At 51.2% G+C, this 27378-nt stretch overlaps 2 protein-coding genes across 4 annotated transcripts in view; both read left to right on the forward strand.

Annotated features, from left to right (window-relative positions):
* Positions 1 to 227: 227 nt before the first annotated feature.
* On the forward strand, positions 228 to 8015 carry INTS5 (integrator complex subunit 5). Of its 2 annotated transcripts, none has more exons than XM_028710003.2 (3): positions 228 to 370; positions 1910 to 2334; positions 3532 to 8015. In XM_028710003.2, the coding sequence occupies exons 2-3, from the start codon at positions 2147 to 2149 to the stop codon at positions 6338 to 6340; spliced, it is 2997 nt and encodes a 998-aa protein (XP_028565836.2). In that variant the 5' UTR covers positions 228 to 370; positions 1910 to 2146; the 3' UTR covers positions 6341 to 8015. The 2 variants fall into 2 exon arrangements, with proteins under 2 accessions (XP_028565836.2, XP_077776140.1); XM_077920014.1 differs by lacking the exon at positions 228 to 370 and adding an exon at positions 978 to 1454.
* Positions 8016 to 11006: 2991 nt separating this feature from the next.
* Positions 11007 to 27378, forward strand: part of GANAB (glucosidase II alpha subunit) — a 33350-nt gene continuing 16978 nt past the window's right edge. The window contains exons 1-10 of one of the 2 annotated variants that reach the window (XM_028709383.2): positions 11007 to 11157; positions 15467 to 15568; positions 16512 to 16620; positions 17873 to 18000; positions 18739 to 18918; positions 20319 to 20384; positions 24487 to 24586; positions 25007 to 25100; positions 25342 to 25438; positions 25688 to 25868. In XM_028709383.2, the coding sequence (XP_028565216.1) occupies positions 11132 to 11157; positions 15467 to 15568; positions 16512 to 16620; positions 17873 to 18000; positions 18739 to 18918; positions 20319 to 20384; positions 24487 to 24586; positions 25007 to 25100; positions 25342 to 25438; positions 25688 to 25868 (1083 nt within the window). In that variant the 5' untranslated portion in view covers positions 11007 to 11131. The remainder of the gene's footprint in view (positions 11158 to 15466; positions 15569 to 16511; positions 16621 to 17872; positions 18001 to 18738; positions 18919 to 20318; positions 20385 to 24486; positions 24587 to 25006; positions 25101 to 25341; positions 25439 to 25687; positions 25869 to 27378) is intronic. The other variant, XM_028709384.2, reaches the window with a different exon arrangement.

Consider the following 27378-nt stretch of genomic DNA (forward strand, 5'->3'; position numbering starts at 1 on the left):
CTTTCGAACTGCTAGGTTGGCAGGCGCTGGGACCGAGCAATGGGAGCGCACCCCGCCGCAGGGATTCGAACCGCCGACCTTTCGATGAGGCTTTTACCCACAGCGCCACCCGCGTCCCGTGAACTTGTACTGTGTGTCAAATAAAAAAACAACTCCAAAGGGGTCTTGCGGCACCTGAAAGGTTAACAAGGTAATGAATAATGCAACAGCGAGTGGGAGGGACCCGCGGCGGAGCGGCCGGCCGGGCGATTTGAGAAGCGAAGGGGCGGGCTCATGCCGCGGGATCCAATCAGAAGCCTCGGTGGTGATAGCGCTCTGCGAGACGGGGGAGTCAAGCGGGATCCAAGATGGCGGCGGTAGCCGCGGAGAGGTGAGAGCCGGGCTCACTTGTGGGGTGGCGGCTGTGGGGGGAGGGCTGTTTTCAGAATGGCTTCCCTCCCTCCCCACCGAAGACCACCAACTCTTCATTCCTCCTGAATGACCCTTCAACTTCCGGGGCTCCCCTTCAGCCCCCGCTCCCTTCCCACCGTCGCCTTATTCCCGCCCTCCAGCCCCACATGGTCTCCCCGCCCCCATTGTGCTTCCACGTCGCTTCTGGAAGTGACCTCCTTCCCTCAGGGCGCCCCACAGGTGCGCGTGCTGCTCCTTGCCCCGCATCGCCAGCCCCTGCTCACCCAGCCAGCCCATGGTCCCCGAATCCCTTGCAGGACCCCTTTCCATTTCTGCACCCCCCACAAGCCCCTTCTAAGGCTTGCAGACCCCTTACAATGCAGCCACCTGCCTGCACGTCTGTCTACCTGTGCTGTGCGCAAACCATGCATTTAAAACACCCAGTGCAAAGAATCCTGGGAGCTAATTTACCCTGTCAGGGATCTACAATTCCCAGCGCCCTTAACCAACTGCACTTCCCTGTATTCTTAGAATCACATAATTGTACAGTTGGAAGGGACCCTGACAGTCATCTAGTTCCGCTCCTTGCAATTCAGTTGGTCATCTAGTCCAACCTCTGGCCACCCCCAATTCTTTGGGGAGAGCCGTGTACTCTAAATGTATAGTGTGGATGTGATCCATCTCTGCAATTATTTTTTATTATGAGACAGGTAATCCAATATCTCCATTTGACAGACCGAGTTCAAGAGACACTGGCCCAGGACCCCCAAACAAATCCGTGGCTGCACGGTGATTTTGAATGCAGTTTCTGATGGGCATCTCCTTTAGACATGAGAACAGGATGTTGGACTAGATGGACCTTTGATCCAGCAGGACTTTTCTTATGTTCATATGTTGTATTCCACTGGTCCGTCTAAAACAGGGTCCCTACCACCCACTAGTAGGCGTTTCAGGATTCTAGGTGGGCAGTAGGGGGTTCTATGGCACAAGCTGAACCCTCCTTCCATTGAGCACTGGTGGGCGGCAAGGAAATTTTACCATCGAAAAAGATGCATTAGTGGGCGGTAGGTATAACAAGGTTGACTACCCCTGGTCCAAAAGAAGTCATAATGACACCTTTCAAATTACAGGCCCAAAGCCTGTGTGTAAAGTTGCCCCCACACCTTTTGATTTTCAGAATTATTTTTAAATAGTGTAAGTCAACGAAATGTATATTCCTACCCCATTTGTTTCCCCGTTTGAGGCCCTTGAGGTCAGGGATCTGTTTTGTTACTCTGCCGCCTGCTTCTTTCCCTTCCTGGTTAATTGATTACTGTCTTTTGTTTTCCCTTGTATTTGTACAGAAATCTGAAAGGACTGGTATAAACCGGGGGGGTGGGGGGGTGGAGGGTGAGAATGTGTCATGCACTTTCATGATGGTGATGATGATGATTAATGATAATACTAAAAACAGATCATGTAATTAAAAAAAACCTGTTGGGCTTTTAAGGTGCCACAATTTTTCTTCTTTTTTTAACAGGTGACACATACACCTCAGTTTTGGCAACTGCCCTGTAAAAGAAGCAAAAAACCATTCTGACTGGCAATTGGCAAGTCAAGGCAATTGAGGAACGCTCCTCCGGCCAAAGCAGAGTGACACGGCGCTTGCCTTCCATGGGTGCCAAGCTTTATAACGGAAAGTGGAACGCTAATCTGAAGGGACGGCAGGCCTGCACGGAACTATTTTCCAAGGGGGCCCTTTCTGTGTGCTGTTTGTATGCTTCCCTCAACGCCACTCAACCGCGCGCAGGCGCAGAAGGGAAGTAGGGGGGACAAAGGGACTGGTTCTTCTGCAGCTTTTCTCCCCCTGGGCGGTATGTCTGCTCTGTGCGATCCCCCAGGGGTGGCAGGGCATCCGGGGTCCACCCCCAGCCCCAAACCAGCAGCTGCTTCTCCATCGCTCAGGTACTGATTCTCTTACCTCTTCTCTCTCCTCCCTGCCACCTGTAAGGGACTAGGACACCCCCTTTACGCTGGCACCACCCAGTCCCTTCATCTTTGTACAGAGGGTGTGTTGATGGTCACTTGCTCTGGTGGCTCTGGAAAGGAATAATTACGCTTGTGACATTTTACAGAGGTCCCTGCCTCAAAGAGCATGCAGTCTAAAATCCGAAGAGAAGTGGTAGCAGGGAGGGTTAACACAGGGAAAGCATATGTACCATTTATGTGCATTTTGGGTGAAGTTGCGGCTACTATTGTGCACAGCAACGGGGGTTGGACTAGATGACCCGTGGGGTCCCTTCCAACTCTGCAAATCTATAAGGCTTGTTGGGAAATTCAGAAGTGACAGATAGGGTGCCTTGGGATGGGAAATAGGACTGGAGGCAAAGCATCTGCTTTGAGCTCAGAAAGTACTAGGTTCTGTACCCAGTAGCATCTCCAGGCAGGGCTGGGAAGAACTGCCTGAAGCCCTGGAGCTACTGCCAGTCAGTGTAACCAATACTGAGCTAGATGGAGAAAGGATCTGACTTGGTATAAGGGAGCTTCCTATGTTAACATGCTGGATCAGACTCAGGGCTAATAATTACAGAATAATTTTTGAAAGGAAGCTCTCACCACTGGACAACTTTCCCCTACCCTGGTCATGTTTTTCTTGTGAAAAGACACATGCATAAGTTCAAATATTTAGCAAATCACATTTTAAAGCAAATTTTAAAAATCATTAACACCAGCCATCGTTTATAAAGTGGACTGTGAGCTTATGAATTAAACAGAACACTTTTTCAAGCTGGATAGGGGGGGGGAATTGAAAAGAGAGAAATGCCTCTGTGGGAACACATGGCGATAAACCTAGTTTCTGTTGTGAGATGGTAATAGAGTAAAGCAGGCATAGGCAAACTCAGCCCTCCAGATGTTTTGGGATTACAACTCCCATGATCCCTAGCGAACAGGACCAGTGGTCAGGGATGATGGGAATTGTACTCTCAAAACATCTGGAGGACTGAGTTTGCCTATGCCTGGAGTAAGCCCTTGCAAGCAAATTAAGGCCCCACCTGTACTACACATTTAAAGCAGTATCATACCACTTTAAAACAGTCTTGTTTAGGAACATTGACCCAGGAATGATGCTATGTTTCCTTCTTTTTCCTTTGCCTCCTGCAGTTCGCAAGAGCTGGCCCAGGAAATCAAGGCCTTCCTTAGTGGTGTAGACCCTTTGCACGGCAACAAACTCACCCTGAAGGAGCATGCCCGATGCGCCATCCTGCTGCTGCGCAGTCTGCCACCTGCTCGCAGCGCCGTCCTGGACCACCTCCGGGGTGTCTTTGATGAGTACGTGTGCACCTACTTGCTGGACCTGGAGAGCAGCGAGGGTGGGCTGGGCTCCATCCGCTCCCAGGGTCCCAACCTGGACGACGTGGTGCAAGAGATCCAGGCCGTGCTGTCCGAGTTCGTCCGCATGAACCCCAAGGCGTGGGCAGGCTTGGTCTCGGCCTGGTCCATCGACCTGATGGGACAGCTGAGCAGCAAGTATGCTGGCCGGCATGGCGTGCCCCACGCCAGCAGCCTCAACGAGCTGCTGCAGCTGTGGATGTCCTGCAAGGCGACTCGGACGCTGATGGAGATCTACACGCAGTGCCTCTCCTCCATGATCAGCACCTGCCCGGACGCTTGCGTGGACGCCCTGCTGGACACCTCGGTCCAGCACTCTCCGCACTTCGACTGGGTGGTGGCCCACATCGGCTCGTCCTTCCCCAACACAATCATCAACCGCGTGCTCTCCTGCGGGCTGAAGGACTTCTGCATGCACGGCACGGCCTCGGCCGACCTCCTCCTCTTCCCTAGCGCCACAGCGGCAGACAAGAGGGTGCCCAAGATCGCCTCGGTGGTGGGCATCCTGGGCCACTTGGCCTCCCGCCACTCCGAGAGCATCAGGCAGGAGCTGCTAAGGATGTTCCATGGGAGCCTGGGCCCCACGCGGGACCAGCAGCAGAAGGCCACTGTGCCCTTCTTGCTCCAGCTGGCCGTCATGTCTCCCACTCTGCTGGGCACCATCTCGGCCGAGCTGGTGGACTCCCTCAAGCCAGGCGTGCTCAACCAGCTGCACCAGCACTTCGCCTCGCTCCCTCGGGAGGACCTGGAGAACATGGTCAGCATCGTGGTGCACCTCATCTGCCAGACATCGGGAGGAGCTTACCGCACCCTGCAGTTCCTCATCAACACAGCCATGCCGGCTTCTGTCATCACCACCCCAGGCCTGGCCGTCCACGACAGCGTGCGGGAGGCTTGCGACCGTGTCATCCAGCTGCTGCTGCTCAACCTCCAGAAACTGGTGTACAACCGGGGCTCGGCCAGCTTGGCGGAGGCCCCTCCGCGGCCGGTGCCTTTCCTGGACGAGCTGAAGGGCCACGTGCGGGAGCTGTGCGTGGAGACGCTGCGGCTGGAGAGGAAGAGGTTCCTCTGGCAGCACCAGCTGCTGGTCCTCCTCTCCGTCTACTGCACCCCCAGCTGCGCCAGCGAGGCCCTCTTCTTTTTGCTGACGCTGGCCAAGAGCCAGGAGGAGCTCAGCCTGGCCACTCAGCTCTACGCCGTGCTCAGCTCTTGCATGAGCGACCTGCTGCCGGCCACCGTGAAGAAGTGCGTGTGCCAGATCCACGCTGGCGGCCTCTCGGAGCAGCACATGGCTCAGCTCTTCCAGAACCTGGCCTTGATCATGCAGAGGGAGAGTGAGGGCCCCGCCTCCATGGGCCACCAGCTGGGTGAGGCTGTCGCGGCGCACCTCTATGACTTCGGGCAGCTCCTGCTGCACTGCAACCCAGAGGTGGCCCAGGTGGCGGCCTTGCTGCTCTCCGTCTGCCCCATGCCAAAGGCCATCCGGCCGGCTCACCTCCTTTTCCTCATCCGCTCGGCCGTCCACCACTTCTTCCTAGTGCTGCGCTGCAAGTGCCCCACGGGCATCAGCTACGGAAGCCGCCTCCTCTGCTGCCTCAGCGGGGCTTCGCCCACCGCTGGCAAGGCCATACTTCAGTACCTGGTGGAGGGGGCCCTGCACCCAGGGAACGCCGAGCTCTTTGGTGGGCTGCCCGAGCCTCCTGCAGTCGGGAACGACCCTGCCGCCCTGGAAGGCACCAAGGTCTCCCTGCTGGATATCAACCGGCGATTTATGGCCGCGGTGAACTTCTCGGGGAGTGTGTGGTCTGTCTTCCATGCCGGCGTGATTGGGAGGGGCCTGAAGCCGCCCCACGCCCCCTACCAACGAGAGCCGGAGGAGGTCTCCCACAACGTCCAGACCTTCCTGGGGTTGCTGCTGCGGTGCTGCGGAGCTGAGCGCTGCAGCCCGGAGCCCTCCCAGCACGCTGCCGTCAGCCCCGAGGCGGCGAAGACGGTGGCGGTGGTGCTGGTGGAGACCGTCTGCCCTGACATCACCAACAGCGAGTTGGCGTGGCCTCCGGAGGAGCACACCCGCAACACAGTGGAGCGGGATATCCAGATCGGGAGGGCTTTCCGCGACAACCCCCTGCTCTTCCAGCTGCTTAGCCTGGTGGCGGCGGGGAGGCCGGCCCTCTGTTACTGCTCGGTGCTTCTCCGCGGCCTCCTGGCGACTCTGATGGCGCACTGGGAGGCTTCGCGGGAGAACGACACCACCAGCTCCCCCTGGCACCTGCAGGCCTCCTGCGCCCTGGTGGCCTGCATGGGCGAGGGCCACCTCCTCCCGCCCGTGCTCAGCAACATGCATGAGATTTTTGACCAGCTGGCGCCCTTTGAGGTCCACCTCTTGCTCCTCAGCGTCTGGGACTACATGCGCGACAACAGCCCGCTGCCGCAGAAGTTCACCTTCAACGCTGGCACAGGACTCTTCTTCCGGGACTTCAGCAGAGACACCGACATTGGCAAATACCTTTGCGTTCTGCACAGCGTCCTGCATAAAAACATTGACCGGCTGGGGTTGCTCTCGGGGCGCTTCCAGATCTAGCGCCCCTTTTGGTGCTTTTGCCCTGTGGGATTGGTCAGCCCGCCTGCCACTGTCAGGGGAGGGAACATCCTGCCTTTCTGCCTTTTTAAAACTCTGCTTTTGATTGTAAGCAAAGGGGAAACTGTCATATGACTTGTCCAGGTGTGCAGCAGTTGGGGGTTGTCATGAGAAAGAAGGAACAGAAGGTCCTTCTTTCCCAGGCCTCATCTCTATCCTCAGCTTCAATGCAATGCCACCCCAGCTGGTGTTGGCAGCTTAGTTTGCAGAAGGACCTACGAAGTGTGAGCTGAAAATGCAGTTGTAAGCCATGAGATGTTGCTTCAAAAACACAACATGCAGCAAGTAGAGAAGTTGCCAGGATGACCTGGCACTTGAGAGGGTCAGAGGCCTCGGTTAAAGCCAGATGGTACCAGTATGGACACAGTCTTGTGTACTCTGCTGTGTGCCATGTGATATGGCTGTCAGTGTCAGTTGACATGGCCATATCCAGGTAGCCTGAGGGCCGAATGCCTGAAACTTTTGCATTTCTCTATCTTGTTTTTCCAGATCTGTTAGCTCACTTCCTATGGTCCTATATGGCTGGTTTCTCAATGTCTTGCTATGATCTGGAAATCTGTTAAGATTCCCACGGAGGTTACAATCGCTGAGCAGGTACACATTCCTAAATGCACAAGAATGGGGAGGGGACAAGGAAGGAAAATTTGGTGAATAAATTCTGGTACAAACCACCCCTCCCCGCAAAAAAACCCAAACCCATTTCCCTGTAATAAAGGACAAATAGATTAAGTAATAATCACTTACTGGGCTGCTTGGTTGGTGAGTGGGTATAAGAATGTGCAAATATTTCTAGTTACACAGAGCTGGTGAAATGTTGCCCTTCTGAAGAGCTCTGCATAACTTGGAAGACTCATGTTTCTGGGTTATGCAGAGCTCTTCTGTGGGCCCAAAATGCAAATGCTTCAACACGAGCAGGGCCCAGTCAGTACTGCCTTGCTTGACGTGAGAGTGTTTTCCCCAGACTGCTTCACTAAAGTAAGGATTTGGGCAGGTGAAGCCTTTTGCCTGTTGGGCTGCTTCTTAGAGTGGCTCTGAGCTGGCCATTGATTGCCCCCTACTACAATTCCTGTGATGGGGGTTTGCCACATGGGGTTGTAGCCAGCTAAGTCCTATTCATTGAAGCTTTGATTTCAGTGGGCCTTCTCTGAGTAGCACTTGGATACAACACTTTGCATAAACAGATGTGGCCAGCTTATCTTACAAAACAGAGGGCTCTTCTCCAGAAGGTTTCTGATGCTGTTGTGTGGGAACAACTGACCATAATGCCAGAACTTGCCTAAACTTATCCATGCATACTTGAGCACCGATCTATATAGCCAGTCCAAAGAGAGATGTCCCCCTATTGGTACCAGAGCTCCGCTTGTGTGTGACAAGAGTCCTGCTTGACCTCTTTGTGCCTAAATGCCGTCTGGGCAATTACTACTTTCCTTTTCAGGGACGATTCAAGTGCTACAAAGAGGTCATGTGTAGCACGGGGTTCTTGCTGTCAGTCATTTTCAGCAGGGCTGGAGGGTTGCTGGCCTTTCTGCTTTTGCATCATCACAGCCCAGTTGGGTGGTTTTTGTGGGAGGTGATGGGTTAAACCGTTTTCTAAATAATAAAAAAAGTGAAGAAGGAACTTCTGTCCCTTTGCTTTTTCAGTTAGAGACAGAGGGCTAAGAGAATTTCCATCTGGATGGCGAAATAAGCAGTTGCAACAATGTGGTTGAGCAAATTTCAATTTCTTTTTTAAAAAAGGAAAAGGAGCTTATATGACTCTGCAGCTGGCTTGGCATACAAAGAGCAGCTCACACAGCACTGGCACTTTTATCCAGAAAGAGTGTTCCTGCAAATTCTTTGTCATTTGTAAAAAATCATCATCATAATTAAATGACAAATTCCAGCCAACGAAAGAACACCAGCGGCCTTCCACCTGGGTTTGCTCAGGGGTTTAGGAAGCCAAAGAAGATCAGTGCAATTTTGTGATCTGCGGTTAGAATCAGTGCTGTTTCAAAAGGTTCAGTCTGCCATCTTGATTTAAAAAACCTGTCCAAACACAGAGAAAAACTTGTTCCTTGATCTCGGGAAGCATTGTGCAAAATTTGGTTATGGTATTTTAAGAGGTGTTCAAAATGCAGAGCGAGCCAGCAGTAAATCACACTCTGCAAGTTGGAGTTAACTCTTTATTAGCAAAAACACAATCTGCACAGGAGTGTCAGGCCTAATGAGCAACTCATCTCCAGTAGATGTTGCCTCCATGAAGCAGCTGCTGAGACTAAAGGTCCCCGCCTCCCCACAGCTGCCTACGTCCCCTCCTCTCCAGGGTTTTCCCCAAGCAATTGGCGATGGCGACTATGCGTCACCAATCCTTTCTCCACCCTTTTCATGTCTCTTCTGGTTCTGGGAGGCAGGGAGGAGAGCTTGTCGCAGCAGGAGTGGGAGACACCCTTGACCTCTCTCCTCCCACCCTCCTGCTTCAGCTTCTGCCTCTGATTCCAGACTTCTCTCTGACACAGACTCTCCAGCTCACTAGGCCCTGTTACCTCTTCGGCTTCTGACACCTCCTCTTCCCAGTCTTCTCCTTTGGGCTACTACTCATTGTTATCCCACCACCACTCCCCATTCGCCAAGTTCTGATCCTTCTCCCCTTGGTGCTTCTCCATCTGGTTTCTCCCGCCATTCCTTTGTGTCCAGCCAGTCCATAACAACAAAGAACTGTCCAAAATATGTAGTAGATATGCATAAAGGTAAAGGGACCCGTGACCATTAGGTCCAGTCGTGGCCGACTCTGGGGTTGCGGCGCTCATCTCGCTTTACTGGCCGAGGGAGCCGGCGTACAGCTTCCGGGTCATGTGGCCAGCATGACTAAGCCGCTTCTGGCGAACCAGAGCAGCACACGGAAACGCCGTTTACCTTCCCGCCGGAGCGGTACCTATTTATCTACTTGCACTTTGACGTGCTTTCGAACTGCTAGGCTGGCAGGAGCAGGGACCGAGCAATGGGAGCTCACCCCGTCGCAGGGATTCGAACCACCGACCTTCTGATCAGCAAGTCCTAGGCTCTGGTTTAACCCACAGTGCCACCTGCGTCCCAGTAGATATACATACATACATACATACATACATACATACAAACAAACATATAAGAACCCTGCTGCATCAGGCCATTGTCTCATCGAAGTCCAGCCTCCTGTTCACACTGACTGATCAGATCCCTCGCAGGAGGACAGAGTGCTGTTGTGCTCATGTCCTGCTTTCAGGTTCTCCACAGGCTTCTGGTTGGCCACTGAGAGAACAGGATGCTGGACTAGATGGGTCAATGGCCTGATCTAGCGGGTGTGTCTTACCTTCTTAAGACATTCTTACCCAGGGATGTGTTGCCCTCCAGGTGTCATTGGGCTTTAGCTCTCATCAGCCCCAGGCAGCACAGGCAACAGGGAAGTTGCAGTTCCAGAGCACCTGGAAGGCCACAAGGTCACCTCAACTCTAACCACTACACCACACTGCCTTTCTTGATAGCTTAGAATTCAGTGCGGCTTTTACCATGTCAAACTTATTGGCAGCAGCTCTGTAGGGTTTAATTCGGGGTAAATTCTTAGCCCTACATGGAGACACTAATGACTGAATTATTGGGACCTTCTGCATGCGAAGCAGGTGCTCTGCTGTTGAGCTATGGCCCTCTCGCCATCGCCAGCTACCTGATCCTGTTAACTGATGACTGGTGCCATATCCACACTGTACATTTAAGCCGCATGGCTTCCCTTGAATAATAATGGGAACTGTAATTTAAGGGTGTTGGGAATTGTAGCTCCTAAGGATAAACTGCAGTTTCCAGGGTTTGGGGTTGGAGAAGCCACGACTGTTAAAGGGGTAGGTCTTTAGCTTTTAAAAATTTTATTTGACTAAATCAGGGGTCTGCAACCCGCGGCTCCGGAACCGCATGTGGCTCTTTTACACCTTTGCCGCAGCTCCGGGGCGGATACTAGCGAGGGGAGGAGGCGCATTGTGCGCCCTGACACTCCCCACTGTGGCGGGCGCTGCCCGCTGTCAGATCGCGGCTCCCAAGATATATTTGTTTTAAATGTCACAATGGTTTTGTGGCTCCCAGTTTTTTTTTTCTTTCGGAAACGGGTCCAAGTGGCTCTTTTTGTCTTAAAGGTTGCAGACCCCTGGACTAAATCATTCGAAGGGAGATGTGTGTTGGAATAAAAGAGGATATATACAGCCCCAAATGAACAGAGTTTGGGGCATTGCGGTGGGGGACAGCTGGCTTCTCGTTTTTGGCTAGATGAACACACATCCTACTGCTCACTTTCTAAGATTTCAGAAAGGGGCCAGGACCAGTCCAAGACTCCTTTCTCAGAATCGGATCCCTGACGTTCATTTCCCCCAGGACGGGACCCAGGCGTTCGAGTTTCCTATCTCACAATAGGATCCAGGCACCGAAGCTTCGTGTCATCATGATTTCCCAGAATGGGACCCAGGCGTCCGAGCACTGCCTGCCCCCATCCCCCGCTCCCGGGAAACGTGCCTTTGCCGCCGTGCCTTAGCGGCCTCCGGTGTACGCACGCGCCGGGAAAGCCCGCTCATGAATAATGCGACAGCGAGTGGGAGGGACCCGCGGCGGAGCGGCCGGCCGGCCGATTCGAGAAGCGAAGGGGCGGGCTCATGCCGCCGGATCCAATCAGAAGCCTCGGTGGGGACGGGGTGGGGCAGATAACCCTCGGCGGGAGGGGGGAGTGAAGCGGGATCCAAGATGGCGGCGGCGGCAGCAGTAGGGAGGTGAGAACGAGGCTCACTTGTGGGGTGGCGGCTCTGCGGGGTAGGGCGTGGGGGGAGGGCTGTTTTCAGAATGGCTTCCCTCCCTCCCCACCGAAGACCACCAACTCTTCATTCCTCCTGAATGACCCTTCAACTTCCGGGGCTCCCCTTCAGCCCCCGCTCCCTTCCCACAGCCGCCTTATTCCCGCCCTCCAGCCCCACATGGTCTCCCCGCCCCCATTGTGCTTCCACGTCGCTTCTGGAATTGACCTTCTTCCCTCAGGGCGCCCCACAGGTGCGCGTGCTGCTCCTTGCCCCGCATCGCCAGCCCCTGCTCACCCAGCCAGCCCATGGTCCCCGAATCCCTTGCAGGACCCTTTTCCATTTCTCCACCCCCCATAAGCCCCTTCTAAGGCTTGCAGACCCCTTACAATGCAGCCACCTGCCTACACGCCTGTCTACCTGTGCTGTGCGCACACCATGCATTTAAAACACTCAGTGCAAAGAATCCTGGGAGCTAATTTACCCTGTCAGGGATCTACAGTTCCCAGCGCCCTTCACCAACTGCACTTTTCTGGATATTTTGCGGTGTAGCTAGGCCTCCCAATGTATGGTGTGGGTACGACCTTTCTCTCATTCATCTCCACAGTTACTTTTTATTATGAAGCAGATAATCCAATATTTCCATTCTGGCAGACCGAGTTCAGGGGACACTAGTCCAAAACCACCTAAGCAAAACCAAGGCTGGGCTTTGATTTCAAACTTAGTTTGCAAGATTCCTCTGGGGATCTGGTTTGACTGTGAGAACAGGATCTTGGACTAGATGGGCCTTTCACTTGATCCAGCTGTCCTTTGTAGCCCATTGGCTAGCCTGCCGTGCTCTGTACCAGTTATTAAGAAGCACAGCACTGACCCTTTTTGCTTGTTGACCATTTCATTTTCAGTTACTTTTATTTTGTATGTTCTTGAGGACTAGAAACTTTCTTCTGCTGAGATTTACAGAAAACTATGAAAATGATTTGTACTGTGGACTGTGCTCTGCGCAGTTGTGAACACTGATCTGCACATTTTTGCATAGCCATGGGTCTGTGCTGTAGAGCATCTGATTGGAGATGCCACTGGCAGTCAGTGTCAAGAACGCTGGGCTAGGTGGACCGTTGTGCCAACTCAGTACAAAGCAGCTTCCTATGTACCTGTGCTGTGTTCACAGCTCAGTGGTAGAACATCTGCTTTGCATGCAGAAGGTCCCAGGTTCAGTCCGCAAAATCTTTAGACAGAGCTGGAAGAGACCCCTGCCTAAAACCCTGGAGAGCTGTTGCCAGTCAGCTGAGCTAGGCAGACCAATAGTCTGATTCTATATAATATGGTTTCCTATGTTCCCTAATAGCTATCCCAATTGTAGTTCTTGTGAGTGAACCATGGCATGGTTGTGATGATTTCCCTTAGTTTTGTTCTTGTTCTGTGCTTCAAAATACTTTTCAAAATAATGTGAACCACCAAAAAGGACAGATCCCTGCCTCAAGAAACTATGTTTTGAAAAAGACGAGGAACCAAAAAATAAAGGGGCAGTTTTTCTTTTTATCTTTTTACTGAAACTTTCTTCAGAACTTCATGCTTTTGCATGTGAGGTCTTGGCCAGCCCAGTGTGCTGATCCTGCTATTAGCACATGGCTCCTGCATTTGAGCCTTTGATCACTCACATGCAGCATGTGTGGAAATAGGCACTGACCTTCACACCAGCAGTGGAGAGCTCTGTTTGCCCTTTGCACTCTCCCTGTGCCCATAGTTTTGTCTCTAGAAGCTGCTTCCTGATCACTGAATACACAGCAGATGGCTGGATCACATCTTGGCATTCCTGCTATGAATGAGTCTGTTCTTTGAGAACAGGTGTTGGCAGATTTTACAGTCGCATCTACTCTATACATTGAAAGCACTCTCATGCCCTTTTAATAATCATGACTCCCTGTTTACCGCTCAAGAATCCTGGGAACTGTAGTTTGTTAAGGGTGCTGAGAATTGTTGGGAGAACCTTCAAGACCTATGATCCTCTACATCCTTCACAAAACACAGTTTCCAGAATTCTTTGGGGAAGCCTTGATTGCTCAAGTGGTATAGAAATGCTGTTCTTCATATGTATTAACATATCAATTTATTTATTAAAGTGTTTATAGACTGCATTTTCAAAAAAATATATAGCAGGTTGGTATACAGTGTACAAAGTTACATTAAGAGACATAAAAACATCAGTAAGAATATCAGTAGATATTCATTGGCAAAAAGAAATCCACATTGCAAAGGCCTGTCTGAATAACAGTTTTTTGGAGATACATGAAAGGAGGCGGAGATGATTCCTGCCAATCCTTCACTGGCAGGAAGTTTCACAGAGCAGGGGTCACCGAAACCCAGGGGCATGGGGGGCCACGAGAAGCACCCCATTGCAGGACGCCAGTGATCAAGGTAGAACATAATGCTGAGGCAGGGCTTTCAGCGTGTTGTGGATGTGAGCAAGGGCCGTTTAGGCGGAATCCCACTCTGGTGTTTTTACTAAGGCCCCAAGCTCCACCATTCAGAGACAGGTATAGTGGCTGGAGAAGAGGAGGATGCACCTCATGAGCCAGAAATGGGGATAATGTACGTGTACAAGTACAAATCCCCTTGAATGAGCTGCATATGTGGAATTCTAACTGCCTAATTTTGAGAGAGAGAAAAGCTTTTTCTTGTTGCTGTTGTTAAATAATTAGGAGCCAGAACCCCTTGTTGATGTTCTGCCAATGCTGATTTGTGTGTGAGTGCATTTTTGCATGCCTGCCCAGACATATAATTTGGTTACCTACATTTTACTCTTTCATTCTGCGTTTTAATCATAATGGTTTTGTGCATTTCTAATTGGTTAGTAGATTTCAGCTGTTGTTTATCTATAGTTTTAGTTGTACACCATGTAAAGAGGTTTGTAAAAAAATATGTGATTTATAAATCTCCTGCATCAAAAAAAAAATCATGTTGCGTAGATCAGGCACATGTTTAGTGCTCTACAGATCCTAGCTTCGATCCCCAGTACATCTAGGTCAGGCTGGCAAAGCCTGTTGTCTGAGACCCTGGAGAAACGATGCCAGTGTAGACAGCAGTGAGCTAGATGGAGCAATGGTCTGCTTTGGTGTAAAGCGGTTTTCTGTGTTCCTATCTGGTGATCTTTCTTTTCGTCATTACTACACTACAGATGAGATAAGGCAATCCAGAAGCCATCTTTCAGTTGAGAGCTTGCACAGGACCTGTGTTTTTTAAACACTGTGGGGAAGGGCTGTAGTTCCGTGGTAGAGCATCCGCTTTGCATGCAGATGGTCTCAGCAGTCCTGATTACCCCCCACCAAAGGATGTTGTTTAATGCTAGAGTATGATTCTCTTAATGTCAGAGCCAAGGGTTTGAGCCACACATTGGGCAAAAGATTCCTGCATTGCTGGGGTTGTACTTGATGACCCTCATTTGTTGTTGTTTAGTCGTTTAGTCGTGTCCGACTCTTCGTGACCCCCTGGACCAGAGCACGCCAGGCACCTCTGTCCTCCACTACTTCCCGCAGTTTGGTCAAACTCATGCTGGTAACCTCGAAAACACTATCCAGCCATCTCGTCCTCTGTCGCCCCCTTCTCCTTGTGCCCTCCATCTTTCCCAGCATCAGGGTCTTCTCCAGGGAGTCTTCTCTTCTCATGAGGTGGCCAAAGTACTGGAGCCTCAGCTTCACGATCTGTCCTTCCAGTGAGCACTCAGGGCTGATTTCCTTAAGAATGGATGTGTTTGATCTTCTTGCAGTCCATGGGACCCTCATGGTCCCTTCCAACTCTACAATTCTGTGACTCCATTATTCTATCTATCTTCTGTAGACCATTCCCATTCTCGTTTCCCTTTTTCATTGAAGCAATTGAGCAGCCTGTGTCAGTGGGATCTTAGCTTTGAAAAGGCATTCTGTGTCTGTGCTGCTTGGGTTAGGCTGGTGTAGGAATTCCAGATGGCACCTGGGCCTTAAACATCCCTTTTGAGCACAATCCAGGTAGTTGTAGGATGAACCTTGGTGGTTAATGCTAGCTGGCCTGGAGCAGGCACCTTGAGTGAGACCCTGGTCCATCTAGCTCAGTATTGTCTGCACTTACTGGCAGCAGCACTCCAGGGTTTCAGGCAGGGAGTCTGCCCTACCTCTGCCTGGAGATAAATCCGGGGCCATTTACATCAAAACACACTTTCTGTCTCTGTGAGCCAGCAGCCCTCAAGTACAACTGGTGGTGGGGAGTCTGCAAGTTAACAATGTGTTGCATGGAGAAATGTCTTCCTTCCCAATAGACTCGAGATGGCAGCTCTTGCTTGGTTAGCTCTTTCCCTGGCTGTTGTCACTGCTGTGGACAGAAGCAACTTCAAGACATGTGACCAGAGCTCTTTTTGCAAGTAAGTTGGGCGTCTTATCTCTGCTGTCAGAGGAGGACTCTCCAGTGGGGAGAGTGTTGCTGTTGAACTCAGGTCCTGCTTGTGGTCTTCCCTTACTGCTTGTGGTCTTCCCTTACTGTTTGACCAGTACAGTGGTACCTCTGGATGCGAATGGGATCCGTTCCGGAGCCCCGTTCGCATCCTGAAGCGGACGCAACCAGTGCGTGCGCGGGTCGCAATTCGCCGCTTCCATGCATGTGCGTGACATCATTTTGAGCGTCTGCGCAAGCGGCGAAACCCGGAAGTAACACGTTCCATTACTTCCGGGTCACCGCGGAGTGCAACACGAAAACGCTCAACCTGAAGCATATTTAACCCGAGGTATAAGAACAGGATACAGGACCAGGTAGGCCTCCGGCCTGATCCAGGAGGCTCTTATTGTCTTACAATAAAAGCATCAGCCAGCCACTGGTAGCCTTAATTCTGACTCTCCCCACCGGCCAGAGTGTGCCTCTGAACAGCAGTTCCTGGAAATCATTTACTGTTGTCGTCAACAGGCTTCCCACTGGGGTATCTGGCTGACCAGTGTGGAAACAGGATGCTGGACTTGATGAGCAGTGCTTGTCTGATGTTCTTGTTATTTATTTCTTCATTGTATTGCTCCAAAGGAGCCCAGAGTGAAAAATAGCAGCATTAAAACAATATTAATAAAAGCAGCTTAGAAACATTTTTTTAAAGAAAAAAGTTTAAATGTTTGTCCTGGCTGAGGAAAAAGGGCTGGCACTCATTTCCTCAACAGGATTCCTGTTCCCTGAGGAAGGGCTGCGGTCCTTTCCCTGTGCCGTGAAGTTTCCTCTTGTGGCTACGAGTACAGAAACAAACAAGCTTCCTAAAATGGGAGGGGGAGGTAGTAAAAGGTGGCCCTGATCATTTGCCTCCAGTAACCATGGTTTCCTCTCCCTAGGCGCCAGAGGAACGTGGAAGCTGGGAGTTCACCCTACAGAGCGCTCCTTGAGTCGTTGCAGCTCAGCCAGGATTCCATGAAGATCCAGCTCATCAATGAAGCAAACAAGGTGAATTGATGAGTTGAAACCCTAGGTAGCCAGGGTGGTGTAGTGGTTAGAGTGTTGGACTAGGACCTGGGAAATCGGGGTTCAAATCCCCACTCAGTCATGAAGCTCTATGGGTGACCTTGGGCCAGTCACATTATCTTGACCTACCTCACAGGGTCCTTGTAGGGATTAACTGAGGAATGGGATGAACCATGCACTCTTTGGAGAAAAAGGTAGGATATAAATGCAGTAAATAAGCCCTTCTGCTTACCTGCTTAAGAAAGCTGAAGCGGCAGCCAGATGGAGATGTCAGTCACCAACCTGGCGTCCAGGGATCTCCATGTGGTCGTGATGGGGCCCATGTAATTTGCAAAACACGCCTGGTACCTAGCTAATTTTGAACACTGGTTGGAGGGCATCTGCAAGAGAGACCTTGGATAACTGCTACCCTGGAGGAGAGAGTGCTTGACTAGAGTGCCAAATTTATGACCTGGTATAAGGGGACGCGGGTGGTGCTGTGGGTTAAACTACAGAGCCTAGGACTTGCCGATCAGAAGGTCAGCGGTTCGAATCCCCGCGACGGGAGTGAGCTCCCGTTGCTCGGTCTCTGCTCCTGCCAACCTAGCAGTTCGAAAGCACGGCAAACTGCAAGTAGATAAATAGGTACCGCTCTGGTGGGAAGGTAAACGGCGTTTCCGTGTGCTGCTCTGGTTTGCCAGAACCGGCTTTGTCATGCTGGCCACATGACCCAGAAGCTGTCTGCGGACAAACGCCGGCTCCCTCGGCCAATAAAGCGAGATGAGCGCCGCAACCCCAGAGTCGGTCACGACTGGACCTAATGGTCAGGGGTCCCTTTACCTTTTTATAAGGCAGATATCCTACATCTGTGTAGCTCAGTGGAAGAACAGATGGCTGGTGTAGAGAAGCTCACAATTTCAATCCCCCTCAGCTCTTCACTAAAAACAACCTCCATTTGCAAGGCTGGAAAGGCCCTTATCTGAATTTTTGGAGAGCTGCTGCCAGCCAAACATAGGTCACGCTTGTAAACATACATGTATCAGGCAGCAGTCTCAGCTTTGGGGATGGAGCCTCAGTGCAAAACAGGGACAGGGAACCTGGGGGCCCTCCATATATCATTGGACTCCCATCAGCCCCAGCCAGCATGGCCAGCAGTCAGGTACAATGGGAGCTGTACTCCAGCAACATCTGGAGGGCCACAGATGTTCCCCACCTCTGGAAAAAGACAGGACTTGACCCTGCTCTCTGCCTCCAGGTCCCTCTCCTCCTTGAGCTCTACGGCTTGAAAGGGAACATGACCCGGATCCGGATCAATGAGTTGAACCCGCTCAAGCCCCGCTATGAGGTACCAGATGTGTTAGTCCAGGACCCGCCCACTACCAGGTACGCAGATGGAGGGTCATTTATGCATCCTAGCTCACCGTGGGTTGTGAGGAGAAGGCACAGCGGTTTAGTGTAGGGGCAGGGAACCTCAGGCCCAGGGTGGGATGGGGAATTTGCGTTTGTTGCCCCACCCACTTTCCCCCTCAAGCCCCACCCACCACTTGCATGGGGCCTCCAGAAGGTTATGTCACACTTGTAAAGTTTCCCTGCTTTAAAGGGAACCCTTTCCCCTGGGGCGGGGGAGCAAAACAGCATCTGCCCTTCCTTTCCTCGCGGGAAGATCCAGCAAGATCTTGTCGGGGCCTGGTTGATTCCCACCACAAAGTAGAAGTCTATAGTAGGGCTGGGTGATAACTGATTTTCAACATCGTGATATATCACCCGCTAAGCATCGCGATATACTGATATGTCACAATGTCAGAAATAAGGATAGAGCTATGTAGAGGCATTGGTTGGCTTTACGGTTTTTCTCACATCATGATTATTGCATAGCAAAAAATATTTGCTATGCGAATCACACATATCATGTTGCTAGGTCAAAGATCACGTTATGAACTTAAAACTGGGTTTGGACGATACATCAATATATCGCCCAGCCCTAGTGTATAGAATAGCGCCCAGGATCTTGCATTTAGCCATGAGGATATCTTCCTGCCCTCCCTTTGGACACTTCCCTTTCTTCATGCCACCCGCTCTGTTCTTTCCCCTTAATCCTCCCACCCCCGCCTCCCACCAAAGATTATCTGTCACAGGCCGGGACGATAACAGCGTGGAGCTGTCCCTGGGCGAGGGGAACCACAAGCTGATTCTGACGGCCAAGCCCTTCCGCATGGACTTGCTGGAAGGGCGGGAGCTGGTGCTGAGCGTCAACTCCCGGGGGCTGCTTGTCTTTGAGCACCTGCGGCAGCGGAAGGACTCGTGAGTACCGGGGCCGTCGGCACAGGGGAGAGGGAGGGGAATGCTGTTCCTGGCTTCTAGGCAGCTTCTGTCTTCCTCAAACGAAAAAGCTCAAGCGAACAAACAAGGGAAAGGGGATCTGTCAACGGACAAGATTGGGGTGTACCTGACAGGTGGGAGCCTGCTGCTTTCAAGTCTTCTAGGAAAAGCGGCTGACCTGGGGAAATGGGGTGTAGAAAGGAGAGGTCGGCCTCCTCTTCCAATTCACATCCTTTCCCTCCCTATGGGTCTACCCTTCCCATTCCAGAATGGGTTGGGGGGGATATTCGGTATGAGGCAGGAGTCCTGATTTGTGGAAAGCGGGGCGGCCTGTTTCATAGAATAATAATTTGTAGAGTTGGGCGGGGGGACCCAAAGAGTCATTTAGTCCCAACCCTCTGCAATGCAGCTAAATAACCCTTTTAGCTGCAGTCCGCTTTTTCTTCCAGCAGGAGCAAGGGGTGCTCCCAGTGAGCTATGTAAGTGCTTCACAGGTGTCTGCAAAAGGGGCCTGTGCCAGAAGCCATTCTGGATGTGTTTTTAACCCCGCTTTCTCATTGGGAAGTGCCACCAGGCAAGACCTGGTAAGAAGATGGGGCTCTGTGGTGCTTTTCGTCTCCAGCTTCCCACCAGCGGGGGTCACTGTAGTGATGTTTCAACCTCCATTCGGGGCTGGGCGAGTGAGCAAAGGCCTCTTTGTATGGGTTTCACACTTTGGGACACAAGGCCAGAAGTTTCTATCATCCAGGGTGTTGGAGAAGAGGGAGGGGTATAGCTTAGGTCAGCCTTCCCGACCTGGTGCTCTCTGGGTGGTGTTGGACTATGGCTCCCACCAGGCACAGCCCAGTGGTCAGTGGTGATGGGAATTGTAGTCCAGCAACATCTGGGTGAGCTGCGCTGCAGTGAGATCCTGGAGGCTGAACTACGTCATCTCCAAGATCTCTTCCAGCCCTGTGATTCATTCTCTGGAGCGAGAGCATGTCACAAGCACATCTCTTCAAGCAGGGCTAGGAAACCTGCTTCCTCTGCTGTTGGGACTCCAAATCCCATCAGCCTCAGCTGGCCTGGCTGGGTCTGATGGGAACTGAAGTTCAAAGTGTCTGGAGGACACCAGGTTGGGGGAAGACTGTGCTAGGGAAAGCAGCAGGCTTTCTGTACAAGGGGTGGCAAGGGGGTCTCAGTTTACCCACCCTCCCCCCTTTTCCCTACCCTGCTCCCCAGCCCCGGTTGTCCTGGAGGGGAGAGCAGGGCCATTTTCAGGGGTGGTTGGGGGGCTGGCTGGTGGGATGTGTCTCTACGTCTCTGGGATTCCTTGCACTGACTCTCGTTGTGTTTTCTGTTTTTGTTGGTTTGTGCCTCCCCCTCCCGCTCGGCCCCCCCAGTTTCTCGGATAAAGTTAGTAGCACGGTCGTTAGCATTTGGGATAGGATCAAGAACCTTTTCTCTAGGTAAATCTGCAGCTTCTGCTACTGTTTCTAAAACCTTCCCCACCCACCCCTGCCGCCGCCTAGACAGTGGCTCTGCCATTCCCTGCCCACCTTAACCTGTGCTGTATTTGGGGATCCCTGTGGTTAGTTGATGCCCTCTCAAATCCTTGAGGGGTGTGCGGCAGCCTTTAGCTTTGTTTCCAAGGTGTGCATGAACGCATTTGACTGTCCCGATTCCCGCAAACCTTGCCTTGAGTAAGTTCATGAAGTTGAATTCATTGCAACTCATTGCAACTCAGTGCTGTGCTGGCAGCAGCCAAATCAAAGTGTCCTTGTTAAAAATAAAAGTAAAAAGTCTGGGTGTGATCTAGCCAGAGTTAAGTCGTTTTACTTTCAACATAGTAAAGTTGAAACCCAATGCTTAGGTTTATTCTGTTTTTCCTGAAGTTGTATAATTATCATTGTTGTTACCACCCCAACAGTGTACATGGCATCTTAACAGCAGTACATAGGGAGGTGTGGGCAACCTATGGCTTTCCAGATGTTGCTGAACTACAACTCCCATCATTACTGACTTGCTAGGGCTGATGGGAGTTGCAGTTGAGCAACATCTGGAAGGCCAAAGTCCCCCCACCCCTGACATAGGCAGCCTAAAATCTTTAGACAGAGGAGACAGTGGACAAAATCCTGGGTTTTGGTTAGGAATGAGTTCTGGGAGGATGAGCCAATAGCCTTGGGGTGAATGGGATTTTGAACGGGATTTGAATAAAAAGGAAGAGGAAGCTGCCCTACCTCCAGCTCAGTATTGTCTACACCAGCTGGCAGCAATTCTCCAGGGTTTCAGGCGGGGGACATTCCTAGCCCTAACTGGAGATGCTGGGGACTGAACCTGGCACCTTCCGCATGCCAGGCAGATGCTCTGCCACTGAGCTATGGCCCTTGCTCACAAATACCCATGCTCAGAGAGATGAAGTTCTAGGCATAAAGGCATCAAAGCATGCTTCACTTTGGCTGGATCATGTCCTTTTGTCCTTGCCGCCTATGATTTCTAACTCTGTCCCAGGGTGTTAAGTAATTTTCCCGACTCTTTCACACATTTTGCTTGCTTGCTCTTTAAGAAGAAACACAAAGGTAGTGTGCAAATGAGGCAAATAGATTACCAGATATGATACAAATGCATACCAAAGAAATATTGTGGCACCTTAAAGCAGGGGTGGAGAACATCAGTGGCCTTCCTAATGGTGCTGGACTACTACTCCCATTTCCCTCGATCATTGACCATGCTGACTGGGGGCTGGTGGGAGTTGGAGTCCAACAGCATCTGGAGGGCCACAGGTTGCCCACCCCTCCTTAAAGCCTTACGCCAGTGTTTCCCAAACCTGGGTCTCCAGTTGTTTTTGGCCTACAACTCCCATCACCCCTAGCTTTCAGGACCAGTGCTCAGGAATGATGGGGATTGTAGTTCAAAAACAGCTGGAGACCCAAGTTTGGGAATCACTGGCTTACATGCTTATTGTGGCACAGTTTCATGTCTTGAGTCCGCAAAAACATCTGCCGTGATAAAAGCCTAATATTCAGAGATAAACGTGTCCCTAAATTCAGTGAGGTTTACTCCCAGGTAAGTGAGTATGGGATTGTAGCCTAAATTTATTAGTCTGTTGTTGAGACTCCAGCTCAGCTAGCATGGCCACCAATCAGGGATAATGGGAGTTGTAGTCCAGCAATCTCTGGAGGGAGCCACATTGTCTGCCACTGCTTAAAGGTCCTGCAGTATTCTTCTCTTTGTACATCATGCAGTTAAAGGACTGTTTTAAGAGTGCCATAGCTGGTTGCCACGTCTTTAGAGTACGCTGGGTGGCAACGCTGGGCAGTGGTGGAGACCCTGTGGCCCTCCAGTTGTTGTTAGACTCCAACTCCCATCAGCTCTAGCCACTATGGCCAATTGTTAGGGATGCTGGGAGTTGTAGTTCAACAAATGTTCTCAGGCTCCATCAGCCCCAGGCAGCATAGTCAATGGTCAGGGACGATGGGAGCTGTACTCTAGCAGCATTCGGTGGTCAAAAGGTTCCTCATCTCTGGTTTACTGCCATGTAACGTGTGGAGAAAGTATTGCGATCCTATCTGCAATTTGCAGGCTGCGATAAGCCCAAGAGACCAGTCTTGATGTCAGATCCAACTTTCTGATATGTTTCTTACGGTCTCGCATAAAAAGCAAAGAAAACAAATGAAGTGAAATTCCCAAATGTTTGTCTTTTGAAGCAACGTGTGCCAGTGTAGGAGATCAAGACCCATTTTGCCACTCATTGCGTATAATACATTTCTAGTTGCAGAAATGTTGGACTTTTTATTGCCTTTTTTGGTTATTCTCCGTGCTGGTTGGTATCAGGAGGTTGCTGCTAATAGAAATTGTTTCATATCGGAGAGGGAGCTCACGCTTTTAAGTCCTTGCCAGAAGGACATGCTGAGGGGCTGCTTGCTGCTGTCTCCTTTCTCTATTTCTGTGTAGACCATGTTTAGTCCTAGATGAGAGCTTGTGTACTTCCAAACCCATGGCCCTGCAGGATTTCCTTTAAACTCACACACTGTGCATCAGGGGTGTTATGTATGGCTTGGTGACAGCAATCCAATACATGAGAAGAGCCTTCCTTAGATGCTTTTCTCCCTTAAAAAGTACATAGTGTTGAAACTGGAAGTTGGAAGAAAGAGGTCCTGTTTCAGATCCATGTGCTTTTTTAAGTCTTAGATTAATTCTGCTATATATGACTTTTACCCAGATCTCTTGGAAAAACAAGGTCCGTATGTGTGTGCTTTTCTCTTTCTGTCTTGTGGGGGGCAGCGGGGAGAGATCCAGCTGAGGGGGGAGAGAAGTGGCTGGCGGAAGACCCTCACTCAAAATTCCAAATGTGCCCCCAGACATTAAAAAGCTGATGTGCCCCAGTCTGAGGTGAACCATTGGCCTTCTAGATGCTGCTGGACAACAAATCCCATCATCCCTGACCATTGGACCACAGTGGGTGGGCCACAGATTCTCAAGCCTAAGTGAAGACCTACACACACACACACACACACACACACACACACACACACACACTTAGCGGGCAGTTCCACTTTCTCTGAGAAGTGAGTGTAGTTTTCCAAATTTTGCAGCACCTTGGAATGCATTCCAAACTGCTTACCTTCCCACAGGGACCCCTTGGCACACCTGCTGATGAACCCACATGCATTTCAGAGGATATCTGAGTGAGCAAGTGCTCTGATTTTTCAAGGAGCCAGCTGTGCTTGTTTAGGGTGCCATCTTGTTTGTGTGCTCTCTAGCTGTTGCCCCACGCAAACCAAATGTGCCGAGAACACATGCAATATTCCTCTTCTTTGTGGGGTAAGGATAGCAATTCCTGGGGCAGCCACTCCACTGTAAGACCTCTGAGGCCACAACCCCAGGCATCTTGAAGTGCAGACTCACTGAACACCACAGGGCTTGCTTCTGAACTGACATGCATTAGACCTGCCTGGTTTAGTTGTTTGGCCGTCTGGGTTTTCATCAGCTGCTTGTTAGATGTGCAGATGAAGAAATAACATTTCTAATGAGAAAACCACCCTTGCAAATAAGCCTACAGCAGGCATAGGCAAACTCAGCCCCGCAGATGTTTTGGGACTACAACTCCCATCATCCCTAGCTAACAGGACCAGTGGTCAGGCATGATGGGAATTGTAGTCTCAAAACATCTGGGGGGCCGAGTTTGCCTGTGCCTGACCTAGAGGCACAACTGCAACACCCCCTTCTTCTTTAGGCGCAGGACGAAAAGCGGCCAGTCCAGAATGGGATTGGCAGCCATTTCCCAAGAGCCCAGTGGGTTTGGAGCCGAGGGAACCAGAGCCTGGTTTAGCACTGTCCTCCGCCCCACAGCTGCCCACACTTCCCCTTCCCCTGCTAACTGGCTGGGCTGTGAATTGGTGTGTGCTGTGCTGCTTGTAGTGGACTAACGGTTCCAGCATTTCATTTGGGCTAGGACAAAGTTGGGATTTTGGTTTCCTTTTCCTTTCAAGCTGCCTGGATGGGGTCATGGGGCAGGTGGGGATTCTAGGGCTGAGCCTTCCTTTCTCCCCCTCCCTTATTTTCTTCCAGAGAACCACCAAAGGAACCAGCATCAGAAGGGGAGGGGGCTGCTGAAGCCTCGGATGCCCCTTCGTCAGCGGAACAGGAGTCTACAGAGAAAACCGAGCAGGTGGGCACAGGGTGGGAAAGGTATTCACCTGCAGTAGCAGTGAGGAACCTGTGGGCCTCCTGATGATGGGGGCGCTCAAACACAAAGCCCCAGGGTGATGGGAGCTGTGCTCACCGACATCAGATTCTTCATCCCTGCTCTGCAGGGAATAAGGGAGCTGAATGCTGAACCATAATGACTGTGAAGTGAACCACAGTCATCCCAAGCCATGGTTTTTAATGAAGTGAATGAGCCTCTTGGGCTCACTCACTCTTCCCCCAGCCCTGCTCGGAGGAAATCAGAAGCTTCCAGTTCCAGTTTTGCTTAACCACAGTTTGTTGGATTCCAAGACTGAGAAGCAGTTAACGATAACTGTGGTTTGCATGTGAAGCACATTGACTTGAAATGGTGGCTTGAATTTCCTTTGTGTTGTTCTCGCAGGGTGAGGAAGCACCCAAAGGGGCTAGTGAGACAGAAGAAGAGCCAGGATCTTGGGAGGAAACATTCAAGACACACACAGACAGCAAGCCCAATGGTAAAGTCCTGTTAAGGAAGGCAATCCCAGAAGCATTTTGTTACTGCCCACTTGGGTTAACGGACCATGGTTTCAGATCCTGGTTTAGTAGCCTCTTGCAAACCATGGTTTGTTGCAAGTGCTGCCAAACCCTGCTTTGGTATTGAAGTGTAAGACACCTTAATGCTGCTCCACTTCCCTTCTTCCTAGCTCCCCCTCTCTTTCTCACTCTCTCTCTCTCTCTCTCTCTCTCTTTCTGCAGGTCCAACATCCGTGGGGCTAGATTTTTCATTCCCGGGTGTGGAGAACGTGTATGGGATCCCAGAACACGCAGACTACCTCCGGTTGCGAACCACTGAGTAAGCCTGGGGCCTGACAGTGTTAATAGCAATGGTGGTGGGGTTCCCTGCGCACGCCGCCCCCCCCCCCCGATGGAGCTTAAGCAGTTGCAGGAGGGTTGTATATGTGTGCCCTAGAGATTGAGGGGGGTGGGGGGTGTTGCTTTCCTAGGCACCCCAAATGGTGTCACGAGTATCAGGGAGGCAGCTGCGCCATTGGATTCACCCTGCATTTCCCCCTACTGTTTCTAATTGCCAAATCCTTGGCAGGGGAGGGGACCCATACCGCCTCTATAACCTGGATGTCTTCCAATACGAACTTTATAACCCCATGGCTCTCTATGGCTCTGTTCCTGTCCTGCTGGCCCATAATCCCCAGCGCACTCTGGGCATCTTTTGGCTCAACGCGGCGGAGACCTGGGTGGACGTCACCTCCAATACAGCAGGCAAGGTACTGTTCCTCCAAGGGCGCGTCACCCCTTTTACTCCTTGTGTAAAACATGTTTTCATTCCTGCGTTGCAGGGAGTTGGACTAGATGACCCTCGCAGTAATAATAATAATAATAATAATAATAATAATAATAATAATAATAATAAATTTATTATTTGTACCCCGCCCATCTGGCTGGGTTTCCCCAGCCACTCTGGGCGGCTTCCAACAAAGATGAAAGATACACTAAAATGTCACATATTAAAAACTTCCCTAAACAGGGCTGCCTTCAGATGTCTTCTGAATGTCAGGTAGATGTTTATCGCTTTGACATCTGGTGGGAGGGCGTTCCACAGGGCGGGCACCACTACCGAGAAGGCCCTCTGCCTTGTTCCCTGTAACTTGGCCTCTCGCAGTGAGTGAACCGCCAGAAGGCCCTCGGAGCTGGACCTCAGTGTCCGGGCAGAACGATGGGGGAGGACACGCTCCTTCAGATATACTGGACCGAGGCCGTTTAGGGCTTTAAAGGTCAGCACCAACACTTTGAATTGTGCTCGGAAACGTACTGGGAGCCAATGTAGGTCTTTCAAGACCGGTGTTATGTGGTCTCGGCGGCCGCTCCTAGTCACCAGTCTAGCTGCTGCATTTTGGATTAGTTGTAGTTTCCGGGTCACCTTCAAAGGTAGCCCCACGTAGAGCGCATTGCAGTAGTCCAAGCGGGAGATAACCAGAGCATGTACCACTCTGGCGAGACAGTCTGCAGGCAGATAGGGTCTCAGCCTACGTACCAGATGGAGCTGGTAAACAGCTGCCCTGGATACAGATTTAACTTGTGCCTCCATGGACAGCTGTGAGTCCAAAATGACTCCCAGGCTGCGCACCTGTTCCTTCAGGGGCACACTTACCCCATTCAGGACCAGGGAATCCTCCACACCTGCCCGCCTCCTGTCCCCCAAAAACAGTACTTCTGTCTTGTCAGGATTCAACCTCAATCTGTTAGCCGCCATCCATCCTCCAACCGCTTCCAGACACTCAGTACCTTCCAACTCTACAGTTCTATAATTCTAGGACAAGGAGATGGCTATATTTTTCCTCCACTGTGGCCGCAGTATTCCTCCAAATATCAATTGCTCGGAATCACAGATGGGGAGAGTTATTGTCACGCAGACTTGCAGGCTTCCCAGAGATCTACATCTGTTTGGCCACTATGAGAACAGGGATGCTGGACTAGATGGGCCTTTGGCCAGGTCCAGCAGGACTCCTCTTATGTCCTCCCTAGCTGAGACACATCGCACGCACCTGCATGAGACCCAAAGCAAATTGAGGTCATAAAATCATAGAGTTGGAATAGACCACAAGGGCCATCGAGTCCAACCCCCTGCCAAGCAGGAAACACCATCAGAGCACTCCTGACATATGGTTGTCAAGCCTCTGCTTAAAGACCTCCAAAGAAGGAGACTCCACCACACTCCTTGGCAGCAAATTCCACTGTCAAACAGCTCTTACTGTCAGGAAGTTCTTCCTAATGTTT

The sequence above is a fragment of the Podarcis muralis genome, chromosome 16 (genome assembly GCF_964188315.1).
Source record: "Podarcis muralis chromosome 16, rPodMur119.hap1.1, whole genome shotgun sequence".
NCBI lineage: Eukaryota > Metazoa > Chordata > Lepidosauria > Squamata > Lacertidae > Podarcis > Podarcis muralis.

Excerpts from the sequence above, each read along its gene's own strand:
- INTS5 (XM_028710003.2), top strand. The coding sequence starts at position 2,147 with ATGCTTCCCTCAACGCCACTCAACCGCGCGCAGGCGCAGAAGGGAAGT. Across the intron at positions 2,335-3,531 it reads GCTGCTTCTCCATCGCTCAG|TTCGCAAGAGCTGGCCCAGG; the intron begins GTACTGATTCTC and ends TGCCTCCTGCAG.